The 25,664-nt window shown below is 44.2% G+C and overlaps 3 protein-coding genes across 3 annotated transcripts; 2 read left to right on the top strand and 1 right to left on the bottom strand.

The window, feature by feature from the left end:
• Positions 1–1,895: 1,895 nt before the first annotated feature.
• Positions 1,896–4,837, bottom strand: LOC125524112 (MADS-box transcription factor 50-like). The gene is made up of 6 exons (XM_048689185.2): positions 4,635–4,837; positions 3,460–3,538; positions 3,055–3,116; positions 2,785–2,884; positions 2,224–2,307; positions 1,896–2,033 (listed from the first exon to the last, which is right to left on the bottom strand). The coding sequence occupies exons 1-6, from the start codon at positions 4,814–4,816 to the stop codon at positions 1,896–1,898; spliced, it is 645 nt and encodes a 214-aa protein (XP_048545142.2). The 5' UTR covers positions 4,817–4,837.
• A 7,176-nt stretch (positions 4,838–12,013) lies between these two features.
• Positions 12,014–12,741, top strand: LOC147957241 (uncharacterized). Its single transcript, XM_087537860.1, has one exon. The coding sequence runs from the start codon at positions 12,237–12,239 to the stop codon at positions 12,576–12,578; it is 342 nt and encodes a 113-aa protein (XP_087393986.1). The 5' UTR covers positions 12,014–12,236; the 3' UTR covers positions 12,579–12,741.
• Positions 12,742–19,875: 7,134 nt separating this feature from the next.
• Positions 19,876–25,384, top strand: LOC125520472 (flavonoid 3',5'-hydroxylase). Its single transcript, XM_048685411.2, has 2 exons — positions 19,876–21,094; positions 24,434–25,384. Exons 1-2 carry the CDS (start codon positions 20,183–20,185, stop codon positions 25,061–25,063), a joined length of 1,542 nt encoding a protein of 513 aa, XP_048541368.2. The 5' UTR covers positions 19,876–20,182; the 3' UTR covers positions 25,064–25,384.
• Positions 25,385–25,664: the final 280 nt, after the last annotated feature.

Genomic DNA, 25,664 nt, shown 5'->3' with positions numbered 1-25,664 from the left:
GCGGTTGCAACGGCACTGTCGGCGACTCCGTCGGCTCAGACGAAATTTGTGTTGCAAGCCATGGAGGGTGTGCAGAAAACTTTGGAGGAATTACTGCAATATTTTTTTTCTCTATCCACGGAGGTCAAGTAGCTCGACACCCAGGTGGTCGATTTCGGCGAGGGTCTGGACGCCTTCAAGAGTCAACAGGCTAACCACGACACAACCACGCGTGCAACGCCGTCTTCATCGACCGCGCCCGCTCCAGCCATACTTGTCAACCGGCTGGTCTTTTAAAAGAATCACCTCAAGTATTCCAAATTGGAACCGATAGCCTCACCGTTTCGATTTTTAAAATATGGTGGTAATCCTTTGGCTAACATAATATTTCAATCTGCAACATTCATTAGAAACTGTTAAGTACAAAAACGAACACGTCATAGGAGTACCAGTACACACAATTACTCCTTCCTTCCCACCTCTTTGGATCCATGAAAAATAGGGACTGGCTTCGCCCATCGGTGCCAATGGAGATCGCCTAATTATCCAGCCTCTCCACCTTCACCCATCTCGCAGGAGTAGCTTGTCACCGCATGCCACCCGACCTAGGTTGTCAAGATGTCGCAATCGGTTCATCACCCAATTGACTGACCACTCGCTGCTCCAGGCTCGGCACGATGCTCGAGCCTCCGGCCACTCCAAAAAAAGGGATTGCAAGGGCAAACTGGTGGTTGTCTATGAAAAAAGGGATCTGTTTACCATGATTCCGAACTGACTTCCAAATTTTGGAATTATCCAAGTACGATACGGATACAGCTACAAACATATCTTGAATGATACGTGTCATTTGTTTGGCTTTTGGTTCTTTGTCATTATTATATTTCAGGGGTACGGCAAGTTCATGCCTTACAAATGTTTTTGGTCAATAAAGGTGTACGATCAAGAGTACCGACGAGCTAATTTTTATTTTATTAACAAAAAGACACTCATAGGGTATTTTATACTTGAATTTCACTCCGAAGGAACTCGGAGAATCAAATAATAAAATTGAAACCAACAAGGACAAAGTGCAAGGCCTTCTCCCCTATAAAACCGTAGCCACGCCACATCTCCCTTCACCACCAACGGTTCCACCACGGCAGGAAGAGAGAATGAAGGGACCAGACAGATTCAGGACAGATCTCAATCGTGCACATGTTTTTGAAGGTAGCAGTGCACGTCCCTTGGAGCAGGGAAGATTCCCCCCACGGTCATTTTCAGGGAGCATAGGCACAACTATGCCAGTTGAAAGCATGAAAAGATGAAGATTTAATAAAGAAAGTAACAAAGGCGAAGAGAGTGGCAAAGGTAAAGACAGTAACTTGTCGCAAAAAAAAAAACACTAACAAAGCAGAGGCACAACCATGCCAGTTGCTCCTTCCATGGATTAGAATCAAAAGTTCAAACTGTGATGGACGAGACTTGTCTGCTCCCCCGGCGTGTGCCCATCCGTGCTCCCGCGTATGTGGCTTGATTTGATTGGAACAAAATAAGGCCCGGCCCCACCCCCTTAAAATCAGGGGGGAGATGATTAGATTAGAAAGAAAAAAGGAAAAAAGACAACCGTAGGATGAAGTGAGAGCACGGATGGGAGTATGGAAAGGGAGCAGGCAAGCCGGATCCAACTGTGATACTACTTGCAGGATTACTTTCCTAACCGCTTGCATGCTCGGAGAAGCGAACGCCTCGGTGCTTTCCTTTGCTCGACCAACATTTAACGTTGAAAATAATCATAAGTAAGAAGCAAAAACAGCTATGGTAACATAACACGGTTGGCTTTATTAGTGTCTCATTCATTCGTTGTCTGCTATTGCTAAGGCTGGAAACGGAGACGTTTCCAGCTTATTCTGAGCATTTTCTCCAGCATGTACTCTCTCTTATGAACGACTTGAGCCAGGCAATCCAAGAAATAGCTCCGTCTCCACATCCATGACGTCGTGGTGGTCATCGTCGTCTGGGAAGGTTGCCATAGCAGAGGCTGCCGCCGCCATCGCAAGGTGGTGCTCCTTCTGGTACTGCACATGTTAACGAGGGCAAGCCCATCAGTGGACAGATCATTATACTCCTATATGTTACACTTAGTTGAGCTGCTTGCTAGATGCATGGATGGGTGGTGATCTCGACCGGGATGCACATGAGGGACATGATATGTGTTCAGAGTTGGGTTGTTTCATTCTTGAAGGCAATTTCATTGTCCATCTTTACCTGGAAATATAGTTCTTGTTTGTGGTGGCTCAACTTCACCACATTCTGCCTCAGCTTAGCGAGCTGCTCTTCCAACCGCCGAGCCTGACATGTAAGATAATTGAGTAGCATTAAGCTTGCACTGGTACTGGTAGCATGCTAAGTTTCTATTACCTTTGCACTTAGATATAAATATACATATACTAAGTAATTAATGATGCAAAGATGGCAGGTTAAACATCCTTTTTGAAAAAAGACATTAGTACTTGACACACCTCACTCTCTCACGAAGCTTTTTGGAGCCAGTGTTGTAGCTTGATGCAAGTTTACGACCCATTTTTGTTCTCCCTCCTCCAACTAACCACAAATCTTTGCCTCAAAAAAAAAAACTAACCACAAATCTGATGTGGCAACTCTTATAATCTGCTTATGTCACCTTATTATACTTGCTCTAATATAATTAAGAATTTACGTCGCATTAGCTATTGTGTAAGATTCCATTGCCTGTCTTGTGTATCATTAAATCACACATGGATTCGTTATTGCTAAAACTTCATGTGGACTGAGTTAGAATTTGCTAACCTTCATTGTTCTGATGCTAAGAAGGCTTTTTTCAGTTCTGTCCTCTATGCTTTGCAGTTCTTCAATAGAGCATTCTTCTAAATTAGAACCCAAAATTTTCCTGCATCTCAACAGTATAGAGAGGATTCCAACCGATAATTTGGCTGGTAGCGCATAAAAAGTACTCCCTCCGTTCCAAAATAGATGACCCAAATTTATACTAACTTTAGTATAAATTTGGGTCATCTATTTTGGAACGGAGGGAATAGTCTCATTTCTCATAGTTGTTACCTTTTGTATGCTTCAAGAGCATCGAGCTTCTTTGACAAGGCCTCTGCATCAGCTTTTATTTTCTGCAGTTGAGATCACATAGCGTTTTTGAAATTTTTGTCAAATTTAAAATCAAACCGCAAGGTACTACTATCAATCGATGCCAAAATACAGTGCATATTACATTTTTCTGAAGTCAAAAATTGTAATGTTTGGCTGAGTTTATAGAGAACAATATGAACATTTGCATACCAATACATATGATATGAAAAATATTTCATGATAAACCTAATGGTATTGTAGATGCTGATGACTTTTTCTACAAACTTGGTAAAAGCTTAAAAAGCTGAGCAAGACAAAAGTAATATGCACTATATATTAGTAATAAAGAGGGAGTACTATGTGTATGAAACACAGACTATGCACCTCTATATCTTGATGTACCTGGTTGCTAGTACTATCCTTTGTGTTTGTCTCATTATAACGTCCAATTGTATTCTGCATGCTGAATTTAAATTTAAGATGTAAAATATACAATAATAACAACAACAATAACAGTTAATTACTCTATAAACAGTTAATCAACTCAGGGTTAACAACCATAATCAAACACGTAGTACTCCTACACGGCAAACGATCTCAAGATAAGCTATTGTGACAAGCATTAGTGCGTCCCGTGTAATTCTAGGCTGGCCAGTAGCATTTGGTTATTATTCTATATATTACTATATTTTTTGCTTTCCTTCCATCCCAGATTATCCTATTGGTTAAAGAATCTAGGCCATAGGGAAATGAGTAGCCTAGATGTACTAACCGTCCTTCCATCTGGAGGCCCTTCTGTTTAAAGTTTAGCTCAAACTGGGGCAATAACCGGACGTACGGAGAAAGATTTATCTGCTCTTTTCATTGAGAGAAGTATACATCAATTCTAAAGCTCGGCAACTCTCACCCAGTCTTCAGTAAGCGCTCCTTTGATTCATAGGAATTTTGGAGGATTAGAATCCTTAGAATTTTTTTCTATGCTGGTTGTTTGATTCATAAGATTGAATCCTATAAGAATTTTTCCTAAGTATTTCTATGTATTACTTTTCATAGAATTTCTAGCATCCACTCAAATCTCTTAGAAAGAATCCTTTGTTTTTCCTATGATGCAAATGCAATCTAACAAACCAAAATTGTGTAGGATTGAGATGAGCATGACATTCCAATCCTGTGTTTTCCCTACTCTCACATTTTCAAAATCCTGCAAATCAAAGAGGCCATAAACCTTGTGTGTGGTGGCCTGAGTTTGTGCATTGTGATAGAAAAATGGATGGAGTGCACCCGGTCCCAGATATATAGAACGAGACGGACGTAGTGTGACGGTGGAGTGCAGAGGGCTTCTTTTTTTGCGAAAAGGATTAGATCTATTATTAAATTTCATTGGAAGTACAAATTTTGTTTTTTCTTTTTGTTTGCAGAGGGCTTTGGGCGAGTAGCGAGTTTTGCTGCTAAAATAGTTGGCGCGAATATCCATGACTACATGGATGGGGCACATTTTTCTTTCGCCAGCAAGCGAACAAAGAGTAGGAAGGAGGGGTGGTAAAAAATAATACAATTACCCGGCGTTGGCAAACTCGTAGAGCCTGCCGCCTGGGGAGAAGACGATGAGGGCGACCTCGGCATCGCAGAGCACGGAGAGCTGGAAAGCCTTCCTGTGCAAGCCGCTGCGGCGCTTGGAGAAGGCCACCCGCCGGCTCGTCCGGTCCTCTATCAGCTTCACCTGCGTCTTCCCCCGCCCCATCCTCTTCCTCCTACCACCACCCACCACCACAATGTCTAATCCAAATGAAAACTAGCTAAGCTAGGACGGCATGCAAAGTGAGTGAGACTCAACGAAAATGGCAAGCTTTCCCTCTGGGCGAGAGGCCGTTTTATGGGGATGACCATGCAACGCATGAGACGACAAGGCCTCCCATATACTATGAGGTCCAAAGAGGGTTTATTCCTCTGAGGCCAAGAGCATATGTCCTTTTTTCTTTTTCTTATTGTATCTTGTTTCTTTCGAGACGACTGTTCACTACAATGAAAGAGCCAAATTGGGAAAGGGCAGGCATCGTCAGCTAGTATTATATTTTTGCCTTTGGCCACTAGCAGGCTAGACCCCTGAATTAGTGCCAAAGAAAAAAGAAAGCTAGGCACCCTGAATCAATTCCCTTCACCTGCATGCAGCCGTGACCTTGCTGTCCTACTATAGTATCGTGCACAATTTCTCTATCCAGTCGATTCTATATCGTACCATATGCAGGATTGTGGGCTTTGCCCTTTTACTCAGAGTGTTGAGGGTGCACATCACGCGATCTATACAACACCGATGTCTAAGGCATCTTCCCTTAAAAAAAAAGACCAGGTTTCAACTTTGTTTGGAGCCAAGAACATTTAACACACAATCTGTCTTGTTTTCTTCCTTGTATCAATATTATCACTTGAGTCATATAACTTGGCCTTGACTTTCAGTTTGATTTCAAAACTTGCAAAATACATTAGTGCGGTCACATAACTTGACCCAACATGCAAATACGGTGCTTTCTCTTGTATCCAGTCGTATGGTCTGCCCACATGGCGGAGGCCCACCTGTCAGTGGCTGGGATTGTAGGAGGCGTTGGGTGACCCGCACACTCCAATTTTCTTAAAAAAATTCTTTGCAGAAAACCCTCTAGCAATCTTTTTAGTTCCGCACAAAAGCCCTCAAATAAATTGAAAAAGGCTGGGGCGGATGTGGTTTGACTAGGGATGGCAGTTTTTCCCATGGGTATGGGTACCTGCGGGTACCCTACCCGAAAACAATGGGCATGGGCAAGACTTGGAGAGGTTTTGTACCCACGGATAATGGGTATCCATACCCGCAAAATATATGGGTAGGGCATGGGTATGAAATTGCGCCCATGAATAACCCAATGGATACCCACAAACAATGTTAAATGAAACTAACTCCTATGATATGTGGAGTCAACACTCAACTGTCATGGCCCATCCTAAATCTTGTATTCCCTAAACCGGCCATAGCACATAGGGCCACACATACTTGTTCGCCACTCCTCCTACGTTATATGTGTCTCCTCGAAGTGATGAAATTTTGACTTATCATCATTGAACACATGTCCATCTCTTCATCTAATGATCCGGAATTCCCATTGCTGCCTCTCACAGCGTAGGGGTCCCACTAACCATTGCTCATACTCACTTGATTCCTCCAAGAGGCCACCCACAGAAGCAAGCCGCGTCGATACTATACTGCTCGCCCATCATCACTTGAATTTTAGACTCATTTCTCTACTTTTTAAAAATTTAAATGCCATAGATTGTACCCATTGGATACCCATTGGGTAGAGGATACCCGATGGGTATGGACATGGGTATTGAAACGGGTGGGTATAGAAGATTTCTGCGGGTATGGGTTTGGGTAGAAGAAGGTCATACCCGCCCATACCCTACCCATTGTCATCCCTAGGTTTGACCCCCAACCTGCTAATAATACACTCGCATGTACATCCAGCCCACCAGGTTGACGCTTAATATAGCGTGCACAACTAATTTTTGTGTGTGGCTCAATCAGATAAATGGGCCCACATGTCATTAAATGGTTATTAAGGTTAGAGCCTAACTGGGTAATTTAGGGGGTGGGGACCACTAGTCAGTGGGACACTAACAATAGGTTAGGCTAATTAGGGTAACCTATGCAGGGCCCACCTATCAGTGGGTCAACAAGGCGCGAATGCCAGTTACCACATAGGACGGCGGTGACATGTTGAAACTACTCGGATAACCATGGGGAATGTCTGTGTGCACTTCCGAGGTTGGGAGAACAAGGTCACACATCCCCTATGTGGTGGACGTGTATTGGGCGGTCGGGAGCTTGCTGGACCAGAGGCGGTGGTGGGGCCACACGGCGCGGGCAGCAAGCCAGAGAAATGAGTGAGGCAAATTTTCTTTCATTAGATGTGAGAAAATCATTTTAAAATATGAAGTTTTTTTAATAAGGGTGTTATAGCAATTGGATATTTTTCCTGCACTTTGTTTCATCCTTTCCACATGGACGTGCATCACCCACTGCCCACACGTGCGAAACAAGATTTCACTAGAGACTTCCATAGTCACCGCCGCATCGCAACGACACGTTACCCAACTCAATCTTCTGTCGAGGACGGAGATAGTCCGGCTTTCGCAGTCGCTACCTGCGTTGGCGAGCCTCACAACTCATGTAAGTTCTTCTAGGGCCCCCTTTGCGGGTTTATATGATTAATGACAAAATGATTAAGGTACTAATATGTTTATGATTATACACATGTGAAAGTTACCGAGGATTTGATCTAAACAGTGGGTGATGACCCTACAAATGTTGTGAGAACATTGAAAACTTCAGAATGCCATGTGAAGAAGAAAAGCTCGAAGAATATCGTTTCTTTATTAGTTTCTTTTTGTATCCACTTTGATATATTTTTTCCCACTAAACTTACTGATAGAATAATCATTTTCCTCATATCCTAGTGACGGACTGCATCTGAGGCCGGAAGGAAACGGTCTGGTCTACAAGGAAGTTGTCGAGACATTGAGAGGTGTTGGTCTCAAAGCTGAAGATATGCCGCATGACTTCCCTCATCATTCCCAAATCGATGGAATTCATCTGGAGAAGGCCTTCCAGTGAAGTAATAGATTTTGGGCCATGTTATGTTCTAGTTTGAGCCGTGCATTTCCTGTGCGTGGAAGTTTTGCTTTTCCTCATATTTCACTATTTATTTTGTTTTGAACTTTTGAATTGTGAAGTATCATGTTCATTTTTACCCCTTCAAAATAGTTGAGCATGTTGTTGTGGCATATATCATGATACCCCCTAATTATTTCCTAGAATGGCCATTTCTATTGGTACACCTTGTATTACAGATCTGTGCTGTGTTGTAGTATCACTTGAAGGTTGTTTTGTCCTGGTAATAAAAACACCCAATACACTTAGTTTGGCAGGGTTGTCTGGTTGAACAACAAAAGTGAACCACCCACCTCCATAGAACAATATCATGGAAATGTAGACCTAAGTATAATTGGCATATAGGATAAGAATGTCGTTTTGTCCAACAGAGCTTAAAAGAAGGTGACTCAGAGTCTAAGGAAGTTGACTCGCGCAGACAGCTGACTCCTTTTCAACAGAAAGGAATACCCCAAAACAGCGCGCTCACGCAGCCACGTCCTCCCCTAATTTTCAGGGTTCCTCCGCCTCCTGCCGACGCCGTCGCTGGTCCGCTTCGTCTCCGGTGGCCTTAGGGCCATGGGAGCACGGTAGATCCCGGCTCTTGCCGGTGGGAGGGCTCTGTTTTTAGATGTGTTTTTTTAGTTTTGTTAGGGTTTGTGTTCTACTCAGTAAGGCGAGACGACAGCGGCTACCTGAAGATAGAATAAGGTTCTCCCCGCCTAGCCCCCATTCCGGTGGTGCATCTAGCACCATCGGTGAGCGTGTGGAGGTGTGTCTCCGGCGGATCTGTTCGCCGTTCGGCTGCGTTCGTGTGTGTTCAGATTGGATCCTTCCGATCTGCGCTACTCTTCGTTGGTGGCAGTTGCTATTCTGGTGCGTTGGTCGTATGAGGCCTTAGTACGACGACTTCCCGACTGTCTACTACAAAAAGTTTTGCTCGGCTCTGGTAAGGGAGGGGCAATGATAGCGGCACGCTTCTGGCTTGCTTCAGAGCTTATAGTCGTCGCTACGTGGCCTATAAAATCTGGACGTAATCTTTATTATTTTTTGTTTTTGTTATACTGCCATAATTGAAGATGAATAGATCGGATGTGTTCCACCAAAGAAAAGAAAGGATGCCCAAACCAACCCAGCTGGCCGGTCAATCTCAAGTAAGCACATTCATTTGCACTAGGCTTTTTTGCATCTTTATGATGTGTTCACTTTCACCTGGTGCTTTTCGCAGCATACCGGAATATGTTTCCTGGAGATTAAGGATTTGTTCGTCTTTTAGACACTGCACCAGCTAGGATCCAGATGGCCGGCCTCTCAGTGTATAGCTTTAGCAACCTCATGGGAGGTGTTTGGTTCCTCAATTTTGGCACGTAACGTGAAAACGTTACTCGTGTTTAGTTCACGTGTTACTCGTGTTTAGTTCACGTGGTCCAATTACATCGCTAGTCACGGCCGATACCGCCCACCCCGCTGCCGAAATGGTTGCCGATACCAGGCCAAACTAATCTCACGTTTCTTCTCGCCTTGTGTCCCACTATCTCCTCAATCTCTCCATCGAAGCGAAATCTCCCATTGGGATGGCATGAGGCGGAGGCGCCCAGGTACGCGTGGGACGTGAGAGCGGCTCTACGCAGCGGTGTTGCTCAACCTGTCCGGCGGCTATGGCGAGCCGTTCATGGCGACGGTCCAAAAGGACGATGCGGCAGCTGTGGGGTAGCAGTACGCGGCGGTAAGCAGCGAGGCGCCGTCCATGGTAGCGCATGATTTGGCTCCCCTAATTGCAATGTTCACGCTGACGCAAGGCTGTTCTTGTGATGATTTTTCTTCAATTTGTATATTTGAAGAAAATACTATATATGCAGACGTTAAAGTCACAAGACAAACAAAGTTGAGTTTTTCTCATTCCGTTGAATATCCATTTATGAGACCAGGCTCATCTATACCCGGCCAAAAAAAATCATAAAAAAATAAAAAAAATTCATTTTCTTATATATGTTAGATAATTTGATGTGTGAGGTGAGCTCCAAATTTCAGGTCATCTGGACATACGAATAGCTCTTAGCAAAAAAGACAAATTGAGTCAAAACAACATATGAACAGTGAACTTTTCAACCGACTTCAAATTTGTCTTTTTTGCCGAATCGCTGCACTATCATTCCATTTCCTTTACAAGTGTATTCTGATTCCATTACCATTTGTGTTACAATTTCTGAACCAAACACCTCCCAGTTCATCGAGAGGTTTCTCCTCTCTTTCTGCAGTGATGCTCGTTGATTTTGTTGCCAATTGCTCTTCTTGGTCGTCAAAGAGTAGGTTTGTTATAGATAAACAATGGTGGTAATACACGAATAGTGACTTTGGAGCGCGGGCACATTGAGCCCATTTTTGTGTTTAACAAAATGGATTTTTACAGCCCGAAAAATTCCAAAATTTTATGTGCATGCAGGTATAGTAGTGTATAATAACTGTGTAAATTTTCGTCAATGTACATGTTTGCTTGGGAGAGACAGGAAAAAGACAAATACATGCAAATAATGGGCTTGTTTTTCCTTGATTTGGGGGCTGGAATTTGTCATTTTTTGTAGCATACAATACAACGTATATTGAACGAAACATTTACATAGACCACATGCATACGTATTCATGTGGAAAAAAAATTAAGCATAATTCTTTAGGGATTTGAAAAAACGTGCTCCAATGCGCCCATGCTCCAAAAGTCTGTTTTATGGTAATACTACATCCCTTTCTGGGAGATATGAGTGCTGACCGATGCTCTAATTAGCTTTTGCATCACTGTTGATGTGTGATTTTGCCCCAAACTATCGGTGAGCTATGTGCTGTCGATGAAGTATGTTCGGGTGTATTTTTGGGTGAAGCCCTCTCGCCTGCCTAGTCACACTCACACCACATGTGTCCACCTTACAGTTTTTCTTTTGAGTTGTACAGGTTTTGAATTGTTGATTCCTACTTCTCCTACGTGTAGTGCTTGTCTACAAAACTATCGAAAATTGCTTTTGGAGCTCGTCCTCCATGGAGGCCAGTTTTTGAAAGCTCAAAATTCCAAAAAATTCATATTTTTACATTTCAAAAAATTCTGAAAAAATACAGACATATATGGAGGCATAACACACACGTGTGTAAATTTTCAGGACAAAATACATTGAAACGAGGGTTGTGCAAAAAAGACAAATCTATGGCCTTTTAACACATGATACTATTGATCGCGAAAGTCTATGAATTTGTTCTTTTTGCAGAAATCGCATCTCAAGGTATTTCATTCTGAAATTTTACACACATACACATCACATCCTTGTATACTTGAACAAACTTTTTCAGAATTTTTTTAAACCCAAAAATACGAATTTTGATTTTTTTTAATAAAAAACAGCCTCCATGGAGGCCGAGCTCCAGAATGCCGTTCTCCACAAAACAATTCCCTTTGTAAGTTAATATAGAACTTCCTTATATGTATTAGTTTATAGGGTGAGTATTATTTTTCTGTCGTAGTACATTGCTATATGCACCTTTTTTTTTGCTGTAGTTAATTTTTGGTTGAAATAAACTATTATTTTTCTGTCGTAGTACTATTCCCTTTGTAAATAAACTACTAATATGCGAAGCAAATAAACCAAAGACAGTACTAACCAGTAATTAATGTTCACTTTGCTTAAGAACAAGTGTGATAGCAGAAAGCAGACATCCTCATGTTGTTTACTCTGAATACAAACTGGGAATGAGACTCTTCTGTATATAATGAAATTAAAAGTAAAAATAAACAATAAAACTTGTTCGTGGGGCCTTTCTTGTAGTGGTGTGCGTGGGGTATCTTGTGTGTGCCGCTCAGTGATTGTGATGGTTTTCGTCCGGTTTTTCATGATCAACCGGGTAATCTGGTTTTTGCTTGGTTTTTCTAATTAACTGAGCAATTTTTTCTACTTATTGAATGTAGGATAACTGCCATTTTAAAAAAAAAACTTGTTCTTTTATGCGGACACGTGGCGTCCGCATCCTCACCGACCCTCTGCTGATATGGGGTATTAGATGATTTGCACCACTTTATAAGGGGTTAGATGATTTGGCTCAGGGTTGTTTCAATGACCAGTTGCTCCGGCCCCACCTGGCAGCCTCTCAAGGGGGTAAATGATCTAATGGAGATGTAAAGTGGGGCAAAAAAATCTGCACTGCCCCCGGCCTCAATGGCGCTGCTCCGCGTGTCGCCGCACCATTTCTCCGGCCGCATGTTTATTTTTTACTCCAGCGAGGCTTCGTCGTGCACCGGCGTTGCATAGGGGGCAATGAGTTAATAAAAGCCACCGCTCACCGCCCATCGAGGTGCAGCCAGGGAAAGAAGAAGAACTCGCGCTACTCGAACTGTACTCAAAGCCTCTCGCAGACACACACTCAAAGACACTGTGCTCTCTGCCCCTCCCCTTCGCGATCCGTGCTGTCTTGAGCACCAGAACATCAGGGCCGGCGTCTTGTCTTCATGGCCGCGCGAGCACTCACCGCCGCAGGCCGCCGGGTGCTCCAGGGCGAGGACCACGTCGCCACGGTGCTGCCGGACGAGGAGGACGCGTCGTGGGTGCCCGACCAGGACACGGGCGTCTTCGGCCCCGCCCACGTCGAAACCCAAGGCGGCGGCACTCATCCCGCGCCACCGCACCTGTTCGGAGGCGCCACGGCGGCCACGACGGAGGGGTCGACGGCTTCAGTGCTGGACCAGGCGGTGTTCGTCCGGGAGGAGGAGATGGAGGACGTGGAGAGGCTCGCCGCCGTCGACATGGCCAATGCCAACGCATACGTCGACGACATCAACAAGAACTACTAGTGCAACTTACTTAGCTCCATCGATCAATCTCTCTTAGTTTTATTCTGATGAAGCAACCTCTGTAGTTTACTAAGCTACTCCTTCGTCTCATATAATGTAATAGTGTAAAAAGAGTCTTACATTACGAGACAGAGGAAGCAGTTAGTACTGATCTAGAACAGAATAAATCCCCATCCATTTCTCTAGTGTTTCGCTTTCTTGCTTACTGATATAGTAATATAAGTCTGCTATCTAGATTTCAGTAGAAGCAAAGCTGTTAATAGCTCAGAACCTGGCTGAAATGCTTTATTAACCAAACACTTTGTACTGCTGAAGTATTCCGTGCATAAGATAATAAACCCACACTGATAAGTGCCACATGTGTGGCATGAAATAATTCCACCCTAACGTTTTTGATGGTAATTTTAGTTACTCATGGATGGATGGCAACTTTCTACTTGGATGTCAAGTTTCAATTTTCTTTGGTTTCATTTTTCTTTTTTTGACAATTTTAGTTGTATAAATGCCAGGATGGTGTTGTTTCATGCCACACATGTGCAGTGGCGTAGCTAGGATTTTATGCCAGGATGGTCCAATTGCCAAGAAAAATAATTGCACCACAAATTCAACAAACCAACATATGCATACAGAATATATCAAATAGGTCTTTCAAATAATATAAAATTCATGGTTATGTCTTAAATTTGCATAAAAGAAGATAACACATCTTATTTGTCGGGATAACGCCTTCTCAAGACCATGAAAGTTCTACTCTAGTATTTATCAATTATTAATTGTAAAAAATAAAACTAAATCTTGCACTCTCAGGTCTCAGCTTAGCTTGTTCAAATCTTCGTAGCAAGAAATTTATACTTTGAATTTATGAATTAACAGAGAACAAAAATCTTACTTTAGATCGGAGTAGTAGGATGGAAAACTGAACAACTGGTTCTCAACCAAACTAGATTGTGCGTGCTTCGCCGGCTGCCTGTTTGCCGCCGCCGGCAAGTGTCCTGTAGGCCGGCGGATGCCCGCTGGGGGCCGCTAGGCGATGGCTGATGGCTATGGCCGCTCGCTCCTAGGGTTCCCGAACTGAAAGAGGCGGCGGGAATCAGGAACGTCTTCTCGTGTCGTTCAATCAGCGCACAGACGCAGAGACTAACGAGCCAATCCTTCACGTGTACATGGGCTGAGTTGGGCTTGCTTTTCTTTTTTCTTTTTTTACAGACTAAGTAGTATACTAATGGGCTGAATTCCAGGGTGGTCCATGGACCACCCTGGCCACCCTACAGCTACGCCACTGCACATGTGGCACTTATCATTTAGGAAAAAAGCAATTCCGTAAACAGATGGGACTCTCTGAAACCAAACTTCAGAACTCAAACTTATGCTACAACGGGCTGTGCCCGGCCCTGCACCCACCCGGCCCTTCATCCGGTCCGCGACCACGCCCTTCTTTTTTGGGGCTTGCGGTGTTGTTGAGTTGATATTTAGTGGCCGCATTTGCCGGATCCTCCATCTACCCGTCTTCGACAGCTTTTCATACGGGTCCACATGGCAGTGAGAGTGATAAAGATGGTAATTGAGGTGGAGAGCGGCATGGCAGTGAGAGTGAAAAAGATGGTAATTGGGGTGGAGAGCGGCATGGGAGTGAGAGTGAAAAAGATGGTAATTGGGGTGGAGAGCGGCTGGATGATAGCGGAGAAGGTGGAGAAAGTGTGTGTGTGTGGGGGGGGGGGGGGGGTGCCGTGCAAACTGTGTAGACGGCTCCACTCGAATGTCATTCATGTATTCATAAGGATAAATATGGATGTCCACGGTTCTACTATTGGTCATTAAATGAAAGAGGTTTTGTTGAGGACTATGTTTTACCGAACTTACAGAGTCACAAGCTTAAGGGAATCACGATCTGCTGAGTATTAGTGGCAAGAGTTATGAGAAAATAATTATGAAGTAGTTTTATTAATATTAGAAATAGTCCTGAGAGAAACTAGAAGCGTTCCGGGGTTACGGGAAAGGTTTTGGGGTTTACCAGGTAATACCGAAAATTGATATATAGATGAAAAATATTTTCGAAGATGTTAAAATTAATAATAAAAAGCTCTAATAATGATTAAGCAGCTTTTATATTTAATTAAATATCGACGGGCCAAAGAAAATACAATAAGGCCAAGTGGTGGTGGGAGGTTATTGGTCCCGGCCCAATAACAAAAGGAGGCGCCTCTAGCTTATTGGACAAGCTAGGGGAGGCCGAATTGAAGTGGGGGAGGACTCCTCTTCCCCTATGGACGGCGCAAGGGGGAGGCGTCCTTCCTTCCCTTGTGGCGCCCCCTCCCTCTTGACCAAACTATATATATACTAGAGGATTTGGCCGTTTGGAGACACAAGTTTTCGAGCGTCCTCTAGTTCTCTAGTTTTAATTGATCCAATTAGAGCAAGACTTAATCCTCTCTGGTCCTCATAATTAGAAGCCTAATGTGGTTCTATCTTGTCCCTCTAATTTTCCAACATCAATTACCTCTGGATGGCAAAGCGCTGTCGGATTGTGAAGACCGTGCACTTGCAAACTATGGAGAGACAGTGCTTTCGGTCTTCGTTTCAAGGGATCGTTCGTGATCACTTCGAGGGATATCAAGTACGATCTACACCGACTCTTCTTCCATTGCAACTCAGAGTTGGTAGGGATCAGATCTAAACCGTTAATTCATCTTCATAGTGTTCTTGGTTGGATTGTAGGACGATTTTGTTTTATTTTCTACTATGTTTCCCAAAACCAATGCGTTGGAATTCCACCTTTCTTATGTTAGAGTCACCGCTCCAATTTCGAAGAGCCTTTCGTACTTTGGTGCAACGGGGCAAGGATTACAAATTTTTCCCATCCCTGGAAGAGTGGGAAAGAGCTCAAGCTGTTTGTGATATGCTATGCTATGAATTTTTCACATAACCATAGAAGTAGTCTCTGGTTCAAGTTATACTACCTCAAATATGTATCAAATTTGGAATGTGAGAGTGTTGCTGCAGAAGGAAGCATCATCAGAGGATGATGTTATGTAGGGTAACGCTGTAGAAACAAAAAATTCCCGACTTACGCACCAGCCCAGGACCACTATGGAGACTGCATACAAGGTTTGATCTTTTTCGTTACCGACTCGTAGCGCAGCGGAAAGTAGAGTCGATGACGATCGACGGTGCAGATCCCCAAAGCTAGGATTTACAACCTCCCATCCGCGAGGATGTATACCCTCATCTGCCCCTCGGACAGCCCTCCGGGAGGTGGTCGGACAGTCCCCTGGACGGTGTCGCGGACAGCCCTTCGGGAGGACCTTCGAAACTCTGACTATCACTCGGACAACCCTTCGGGAGGACCTTTGAAACTCGGACGGTCACACGGACTGCCCTTCGGGAGGCACTCTCGAACTAAGACCGAAACTACGATCTCTCTACAGAGTTGCACACATACGATGTCATCTATCCGGCAAGGCTTCGCCGTTCAGAACTAGTTCCTACCGGAACCCAGACAGCCTTTCGGCTCTATGAAACTATTTCGCGGGGAGGAAGAGAGAAGCCAGATCATTGCAATGGCACTTGTATATGAGAAAGAGTGAGTGTGGAGAGTGTCTCTCTACCTCTATTTATAGGAAAACCCAAGGGGTAGGGGGCACATGAAAAACCCAAAATGCTCACACTTTATGTCACACATAAAGGGCATAAAGGGATGACAAGTGGAGCCCCATGGAGAAGATGCACCCTCCAACGTCCCACCTTCATGGGGGCCCCCAAAGGGGGTTCCTTGATCCCCAAGTCCTTCTAGAAACCTTTTGGGAAAAGGCCCAAAAGGTGGCTTTCCATAAATATCCCAAAAAGCACTTTCACTATTCACGACGACATTTTTCAGCGTCCGTTCAAACTGAAAATATTTATGTGGGCTTAGAACGTTTCCAGTACCCACTAAAATAATTTTCAACGCATTCCGAAACAATTTCGGATTAGTGATTTTCATCTGTGAAAAGCATATGAAATGGTTCCGGCAGCTCCGGAGCATTTTCAGCTTTTATCCCGAAAAATTCCAGAAAGTTTTCATAATGACTCTGGCACCCTCCAAGAATTATCAAGAATGTGCCGAAAACAATTTGACTTAATAGTATATCCCGAAATAACTTTTCGGTTTCACCGAAACTCAACCGATGACCTCTCTCTGCGGAACTTTTCCGCTGTCCGAAACTTCTCCGGTGTCCGAAACTTTTTTGGTGATTTTCTCTCAGACTCCCTGTCTAGCATTCAGCTGGTAGATGACCCTTAAGCGTGTGACCATATAGGTTCGGTGAAGTATAGACATGACCGGAACCCTTTCTGATCAATGATCAACATCGGAGTCGTGGACACCCATATTGACTCCTATACCCACACGAATGAATATTCGAGTGAACCTCCAGTTGCCGTGTGCTATTCCTGTTGCTTTGTGATATGTCACAAACACCCGAGGTGAGATTTATTGCATCCCCGTGGACGAACAATTTGTCCACCATGCAAGTTACCTCGTTACCGGTTTTGTTCTCTTTTCTCGTTTCCGTATTCCAGCATCCCAGTGATCAAATCACAAGGTGTCTGGCCAGACGATTATGGATACCGTAACACCGAGAGGGTCCGAGAATATCTCTCCATCACCGGAGGAGAAAAATCCCAATCTTAAGCTATCTTGTTACTTGCCATACTTTTCCGTGAACCCGTAATCCACCATAATAGCCACCCAATTACAGATGACGTTTAACAAACCCCAAAGTTCATGAAGCAAGCACGAAGGAACTCGATACTCTACGGAGGCGCCACGACCACGGCGGCCACCACCGAGGGGTCGGCGGCGTCGGTGCTGGACCAGGCAGTGTTCATCCGGGAGGAGGAGATGGAGAAAGTCGAGAGGCCCACCGCCGTCGACATGGCCAATGCCAACGCAGACGTCAACGACAGCATCAGGAACTTCTAGCGCAACTCTGATCCATGGATCAGTCAGTCCTCTGTAGTTTAGTTTCAGTAAGCCAGTTAGTACTACTGCCACCCCTGCTTCCGCAGTGGAGTAGAACAGAATAATCCCCATTCATCACTCTAGCGTCACACTAGTGCAGCTTATCAGTAACGTTTACTTGCTTTGCTTACGTACTGATCTTGTAATAATCAGTTTGATATCAATAAGGAGGTAGAATCATGTCATGTCATAAGCTTTGACAAGATTAGAAGCTGGTAACACCAAGAACCTTGCTGCAAAACCTGTATGCGTTTTTTCCCAAGCACTGCAGTGAAACTTTGTAGTACTGCTGAAGAATTATGTGCTGTCTACAAATTTTTCACAATACAAAGCAATTCATAAACAGATAGGAGACTCTGGAGAAAATCAATAAAACCTAATGCAATACCCAAAATCAACACTGAGAACCACCGTTGTGTAGCTCACTGGTATTAACAGTGCTAGTAACGCTGAGAGCATCTCCATTAGCTGCCTTATTTTTTCTTTATATTTCAAAATGTACAAAAGAATATACTTCCTCCGTCCGGAAATACTTGTCACCAAAATGAATAAAAAGTGATGCATCTAGACGTATTTTAGTTCTAGATACAACCCTTTTTATCCATTTTAATGACAAGTATTTTCGGACGGAGGGAGTATATTACAAACATTAAGTTACTTCAATGTTTAAAAGCGGTCACCATGCATTTAAAAAATGTTAACGAATTTTTTGTTTGCACGATTTCTAAAACTATTCATGACATTTCAAAAAAAAATTCACACATTTACAAAATTAGTCCATGACATTTTAAAATGTGTTCACCCTGCTTTTAAATTTTTTTATTTCCATTTTTTATAAAATGTGCGTGACATTCCGAAAAATGTTTGTGACATTTAGAAAAACATCGCACATTTAAGATTTTCAAGACACTTTATAGTAATAATGTAAAAAAAGTCAAATAGTTTGTAAAAATAGTTCATATCATTCAAAAAAATGTTCATGAAATTTAAAAAATATCTACATATTTAAAAATAATTTTTGTGACATTTTAATAATAATGAAAACTTATAAAAAGTCCAATGTGTGTTTAATGTTCACTATGTATTTTTTATACATAATATGTATTTGGACAATGTTCAAAGTGTATCTTAAAATGTCAACGTATATACGATAAATGTTTAACGCTTATTAAACAAACAAATGTGTGTTTAAAAAAATAAAAAATAAAAACAGAAAATAAAAAATAAAATAAAAACCCATAAAGAAAATCAAAGAAAGGAAAAAAGAAAGAAAAACACATAGAACCTTTCCAAAACAGGTGGAACATTCGTGGAACGGGCCCTAGGAACCTTGCCAAAACTGCCCGTACAACTCTTAAACCTTGTCGTTTCTCAAAAAAAAAAACTGTTAAACCTTGCCAAAACTGCCCATACAACCCCTGTCGCTGATCGTTGAGGCGACACTTGCTACAGTCTCACAGTAAGCGTGACCTAGAATTCGCACTATAGTGCTGCCCGACATCTTGAAAAAACTTTTTGTTAGATACATTGTTTATGACATTAAGTTGCCATATCATTCCACTTTGTTTAGTACCCTAGCAATCATTTGGACTCACTAGAAAAATGCTCGTGCGTTACAACGGGATATAAATATTATAGTACATTTGCTTGTGATTTATATTTCAATAATAATGTGATTGCGTGAATAAATGTTTGTCAAATTCTGACCATGAATTACCCTATATTTTGATTAGAAGTTTGGTAATTAAATTAAAGTGAAATTGATTCAGAAGATAAGTGAATTAAGATGATTAATTATCATATACATGAAAGGTTGGACGAAGTGGTGATGGAAAGAAAGATAAAATAGGAACCTCATGTTATTTTTAAATATAGTAGAGATCCGCACATAGGTCGTGCATTATCAAATAAAATGAGTCCAAATGATGGGTGCCTCCCTGCATGCAGAGACATGTGAACGGTCACCGGTTGGCTCATGTGCTTGCTCGAGTCCCGTCGTGGGCAAATCGTAACACCGGAGCAGCCAGCGTATTTTTTCATTGAATTGATCTATCAAAATGATACAACCGTATTAAAAAGATGCCCGGCCTCTGCATAGCTCGCGATGCGCATGTTCAACAAGTCCAACAAGCTTAAAATTATATATCGTTTTATAACAAATGTAAATCAGTCGAGCTTTCGCAATCAGCGATTGGAGCAGGTAGTCAAGGTACCGAACCGTGACAAGGACACCGTCGCCATGGATGCATCATCGATCTGCCGTTGTCCTTCCCTGCAATGTGGACTGCTGGGGGAGGAGGAGGATTGTCCGTCACTCTCCTTCACCTACCCCCCTCCCCTTGCTCAAAGTGCACATCGCACTACCAATGCAATGCAAATTATGCAATGCAAGGTGGTGATATCATATCATGATTCTCAACAGTCAACACTGCCTGCCCCACTCACCGCATCCACAAGAAGAACGCCATGCCAAAAGCTTTAGACGATGGAGCTCATCACCTTGCTATGCTACCTACAACCTATAGCTAGCGCGGCCTAAGACTGCTGCCATTGAGGAGTCCGCGACTTCATCTCACTTTGCACAGCTGCAGCGCGCGCCGCCGCCATGCAGCTCGCCGCTCTGTGCACCGACCCCGTCGTGCTCTCGTGCACCTTCCTGTGCCTCCTGCTCCACCTAGCGCTCCGCTCCCTGAGCCACCGCAGCTCCCGGCTCCCGCCGGGGCCTCCTGGCGTCCCCATTCTTGGCGCGATGCCGTTCGTCGGCCCGGCCCCGCACACCGGCCTCGCGGCGCTGGCGCGCAAGTACGGCCCCGTCATGTACCTGCGGATGGGCACCTGCGGCGTGGTGGTGGCCTCGTCGCCGTCGGCCGCGCGGACGTTCCTCAAGGCGCTGGACGCGCGGTTCGCGAACCGGCCGGCGGTGGCCAGCGCGGCGGACATCACCTACGGGCGCCAGAACATGGTGTTCGCCGACTACGGGCCCAAGTGGAAGCTGATGCGGAAGCTGGCGAGCGTGCACCTGCTCGGGGCGCGCGCCGTCGCGGACTGGGCTTGCGTGCGCCGCGACGAGGCGGGGCGCGCCCTGCGCGGCATGGCGGAGGCCGCGGAGGCCGGGCGGGCCGTGGTGGTGCCGGAGACGCTGGTGTGCGCGCTGGCCAACATCGTGGGGCAGATCACGGTGAGCAAGCGGGTGTTCGACGCGCAGGGCGACGAGTCCAGCAGCTACAAGGAGATGATCGTGTCGCTGCTGACCGGCACGGGGCTGTTCAACATCAGCGACTTCGTGCCGGCGCTGTCGCGGCTGGACCTGCAGGGGGTGCAGGGCAGGCTGCGCCGGGTGCACCGCCAGTTCGACGGGCTCATCACCAAGCTGCTGGCGGAGCACGCGGCGACGGCCGAGGAGCGCGCCCGGGAGGGCCGGCTCGACTTCGTGGACAGGCTCCGCGCCAGCAGCAACGACGAGGACGACAACGACGGCGAGACCATCACCGAGGTCAACATCAAGGGCCTCATCTTCGTAAGCTCCCACACTTTATTCCCTCTGCCATTTCTGATTAATTACCGGCCGCATGCATCATCTAATCGAACGACCATTAGTTTAAGTTTCAACATACATTTTGGTTCTCCGTCAACTTGTACTGATCGATGCGCATCATCATCTATACGTGTGCACGACACGGGAACCACCCACCCAATGCATGCAATCGAGTGAAGCTGCTGTGGTGGCGGTGCAATATAATTGTGGGGTCGGAGCATAGCTAGTGGAGTGGTTGGGAAGAGACCGAGACGATTCCTACAGTCCCTCAAAAAAGTATTTCTCTACAAATCTGGCCCCTCTGCACAACTTGAGGCATGTCTGACGCTTGAGCAAAACTAATTTGAAATCTGGCCTCTGGAGTCGGCGTCATATATCATGGAGCCGAAGCTGTACATGTTGGCGTCACACTACACGGAGCCGACTTGTACAAGTTCGACGCCGTGCTACATGGAGCCGACCTCAGATGGCCCCACAGAAACACTAAGGGCCAGATTTGCTCGGCTCCACATAGCATGGCGTCAAACTTGTACGTCTCGGCGAAATGTAGTGTAGCGCCGACATGTACAAGTCGACGCCATGCTCTATGGCGCGACCCCAGGGGCCAGATTTTAAATTAGTTTTGCCCAAGGGTTAGATATGTCTCAAGTCGCTCAAAGGGGCCAGATTTATCAAAAAATACCTCAAAAAATGATGCACCACCACGATTTGCCGTCCGGGTAGTGGTTTCGTTACCATGATGAGTGCTAGCAATAGCTATCGTAGTACGTTCAAAACCAGTCAAGGCATACACAGCTGATGGCCCAGAATGCGAGCAACCGTACTACCATGATGCAACAATTTGAGTACACCCATAGTATGCGGTCTTCCACCTAGATCAAGACAATCATATGCGAACTTTAAGCCTAGCTAGCTGGTGTTGGAAAATCGCCGTCACACATTTCTTTGCTGTTGGTGGAATGCGACGGCAATTATATAAGAATTAGGCTATCGTAGAAATGACTTAAGCAACCAAACCACTACGTGCCATATAGTTAGACAAGAGCTAAAAGCAGTGCTTGAAATATGGAGCAAATTTGAGAACTGGCTCTGTAGCAAGTCTCAAAAGATTATCTTTCTTTCTAAATGGAGGTTTTCCTCTTTTTATGACCGTGTGCTATCTGCATCAACAAACGCAGAGGCCGGGATACATCCTTTTTCAATAAAAAAGGGGAAGAAAACACGGTTACGTATCTGTCACTCTCGGTCTCAAGTCCACACTTGATTGGTTGATAGCAATCACTCACCCCTCCCCTTGATAGCAATCACTCACACTTGTAAACAAAACTGATTTTAGTCACTTGGGTTGGGAAGATAAGAGTGAAGGTGATACTGATTTATCTAGTACTCGGTTGGTGTACCTTAGCTTTAATTTGCCTTTGATTTGATTCCCCTTGAAATGATATAGGCACAAGTCATTCTCAACGACTAGTGGTAATAGTATAATTGAGTACACCAAACTGATCAGATTGCCAAGCAAAGTGCACTCATGGCAGTCCCAATGCTTCACGGTGTGCTATATAAAAAACTTGCCATCTAGGTAAAATATGTTATGGCGGCTTATTTAATAAGGAAAGTGAGTTCTATTGCATCTTAAACTAGACCCGCAAAACACATTAAGGCCTCTTTTGGTTCATAGGATAGGATTATCATAAGAATATGAATCTTGTAGGAAGTGAGATGACATGTATCTCAAATCCTATGAGTAGGAATAGGAAACAAGATGTCATTTGGTTGACACCAAAGGAATTTTTCCATTGAGTCTAGGCTCTTTTTTATTTTCCTATGAAATGTGATGGATAGGAACCAATTTTATGTAGGAATAGGAATCCATTCCTATGAACCAAAGGGCTCTAAAGGAAAAAATCCTGTAAGAATCCTATCCTCTAGAATTCCTATAAAATTCCTCTAAACCAAAGAAGGCCTAAATAAGAGTACCTTCAGATGGAGTACAACATTAAGATACAACACATTGTAAAAGTTGTAGTATCTAAACACATATATAGTATATGATATAGTTTAATATGATGCGTTAGTAGTGCCCTCTGGTCAAGTGATAATCAGAGATGATGATTACAAAGAGTTGATGATTACATGTGCGCAAGTAGTTACTACTTTGCCATTCTAGTGCATGCTTTTTTCCGTAAGTAATTACTACTTTGCCGCCGAGTCGATGCATGCTTTTTTCGTAAGTAATTACTACCTTGCCATTCTAGTGCTTCAGACCATAACACATAGGAGAAATGCACACATAGGATAGGAGTACCGTACACAGGATATCTCGTGCTTGCATCGGCCATTCATTGAGTTGGAGATTTGTACCCTCACTAGCTTATTCACATTGAGTTGGTTTGGTAGCACACACTGACACACAAGGAAATATTATGGTACACTCTAAAACTAATTTGCATGATGCAAGTTCAAAGTGCATTTAAAAACAATGAAACATTGTGGTAAACCCCAGAAGAGAGTGAACATTGAGAACATTAAATAAAATAATAGTCAAAAGACGAATTGTATTTTTGTTGTAAGAAAAATCATTCCAATAATATATTCAACATTAGTCTTTTTTAAATGGGTGTGTCTAGGGCACATCGAGATGAGTGAATCAAGCATAAAGAGGAACAAAAGAAAAAGTAAATATCCACATGAATCTCAACGTAAGATCAATGATATAGGACTTAGATGTGCAATACTTATTGCACATCTAGATGTGCTTTAGCAAAACTGTTTTTAAATATCTCCTTTAGAACAAACACAATTGTTCAAACAGAATATCAATCAAACATATGCTTCAAAACATTTTTTTTTTTTTAGAAACGGAGGATAACTCCCAGCCTCTCAATCATTGTGATGCACACAGCCAATGCTTCAAAACATTATTAGCCATTTATATTGTTTTCCTAAAAAGAAGAGTGATGACATTTGTGAGATAGAGATGGAGTGAGTCTGAGAGTGGTGGGCTAGTGGTGGCAGGCAGTGGCTAGGACAGTGTTCTCAATCATTTCGTAACTGCTACATGACATAGTCACCTCCCACTAGGCATGGAAAAGGAGGCACGATAGGTGAGGTGGTTATACATAATAAAGAAAGAGAAATAATTTGCATGTATTTTGAGGCACGAATCTCAACAACTGAAAGAAAGGTGGATGCATACATTGGGTATGATGGATAATCCACTCTCGAACACATATAAGCATGCACACGTAGATTGTAGAAAAATGCATCAAAAACATAGTAGCACTTGGAATTTTAAACCCGTGTAAATATGCATGCATGCAGGACATGTTCACGGCCGGCACGGACACGTCGTCGATCATCGTGGAGTGGGCAATGGCGGAGATGATCAACAACCCGTCTATCATGGCGCGCGCCCAGGAGGAGATGGACCGTGTCATCGGCCGTGACCGCCGTATCGAGGAATCCGACATCGCCAACCTCCCCTACCTGCAGGCCATATGCAAAGAGGCCATGCGCCTGCACCCCTCCACGCCGCTCAGCCTGCCCCATTTCTCCTTCGAGGAGTGCGAGGTGGACGGCCACCACGTCCCCGCCAACACGCGGCTTCTCATCAACATCTGGGCCATCGGCCGTGACCCAGCGGCGTGGGAGGATCCTCTGGAGTTCCGGCCGGAGCGGTTCCTGTCCGGGCCGGCGGCCAAGATCGACCCCATGGGGAACAACTTCGAGCTGATCCCGTTCGGCGCCGGCAGAAGGATATGCGCCGGGAAGCTGGCCGGAATGGTGTTTGTGCAGTACTTCCTGGGAACGCTGGTGCACGCGTTCGAGTGGCGGCTGCCGGACGGCGAGGAGAAGGTGGACATGGCTGAGACCTTCGGGCTGGCGCTCCCCAAGGCCGTCCCGCTCAAGGCCATCGTCACCCCGCGGCTCGTGCCGGCCGCCTACACGTGATTGTTCGTGTTTCTGGAGTTCAGGACGATCAGTGTAGTGTTTTATGTTGGGTGTGACCCAAGCTTTGTGTGCTGCATGCTTCGAACATTTGCCCTCCTCGCAAAATAAAATTACCAGCTTTAAGCTGCCAAAAAGTACATTTGCCTCTTTTTTTAGTGTTGTTACACGACAACTTTTTGGAGAATACTAGTAGTTCCCGAAAATGCTGTTGATTGTTTTTCCTTTTGCTCTCACTGACAGTTGGGATCTCTACTCCTCAAAAGGGAAGTCCCCTTTAATTGTGAGTACATAAAGTTCAAATAAATTCATATTTTTAGTTGATGTTTGTGGTACACATTGATGAATTCCGGTTGATTTATAGACTCAGCACTGTGACCGAACTCTGTATCAAAACGTAGCTCAAAATTATGATAAGAATTCCCGCAATTGATTTAGTTGTTCGTTTATTGAAATCAAAGGCATTTAATTTTACACGTGTGAACTGAAGAAGTCTACAAGTAGGAGAATCATTCGAGTATATGCCGAAAATATTGCATTTTTTTAGGGCTAGAGCAGCAGAGTTCTAGGATTGGACACATTCAAACAACATTAGCTGATTCAG

The sequence above is a fragment of the Triticum urartu genome, chromosome 7A, assembly GCF_056163025.1.
Source record: "Triticum urartu cultivar PI428250 chromosome 7A, HENAU_Tu73, whole genome shotgun sequence".
NCBI classification, from domain to species: Eukaryota; Viridiplantae; Streptophyta; class Magnoliopsida; order Poales; family Poaceae; genus Triticum; species Triticum urartu.
The sequence above is the reverse complement of the archived record's forward strand: the minus strand, read 5'-3'. Positions and strand labels throughout refer to the sequence as shown.

Excerpts from the sequence above, each read along its gene's own strand:
- LOC125520472 (XM_048685411.2), top strand. The coding sequence starts at position 20,183 with ATGCAGCTCGCCGCTCTGTGCACCGACCCCGTCGTGCTCTCGTGCACC. Across the intron at positions 21,095-24,433 it reads ACATCAAGGGCCTCATCTTC|GACATGTTCACGGCCGGCAC; the intron begins GTAAGCTCCCAC and ends GCATGCATGCAG.
- LOC125524112 (XM_048689185.2), bottom strand. The coding sequence starts at position 4,816 with ATGGGGCGGGGGAAGACGCAGGTGAAGCTGATAGAGGACCGGACGAGC. Across the intron at positions 3,539-4,634 it reads TACGAGTTTGCCAACGCCGG|CATGCAGAATACAATTGGAC; the intron begins GTAATTGTATTA and ends ATTTAAATTCAG. Across the intron at positions 2,308-2,784 it reads TTAGCATCAGAACAATGAAG|GCTCGGCGGTTGGAAGAGCA; the intron begins GTTAGCAAATTC and ends CTTACATGTCAG.
- LOC147957241 (XM_087537860.1), top strand. The coding sequence starts at position 12,237 with ATGGCCGCGCGAGCACTCACCGCCGCAGGCCGCCGGGTGCTCCAGGGC.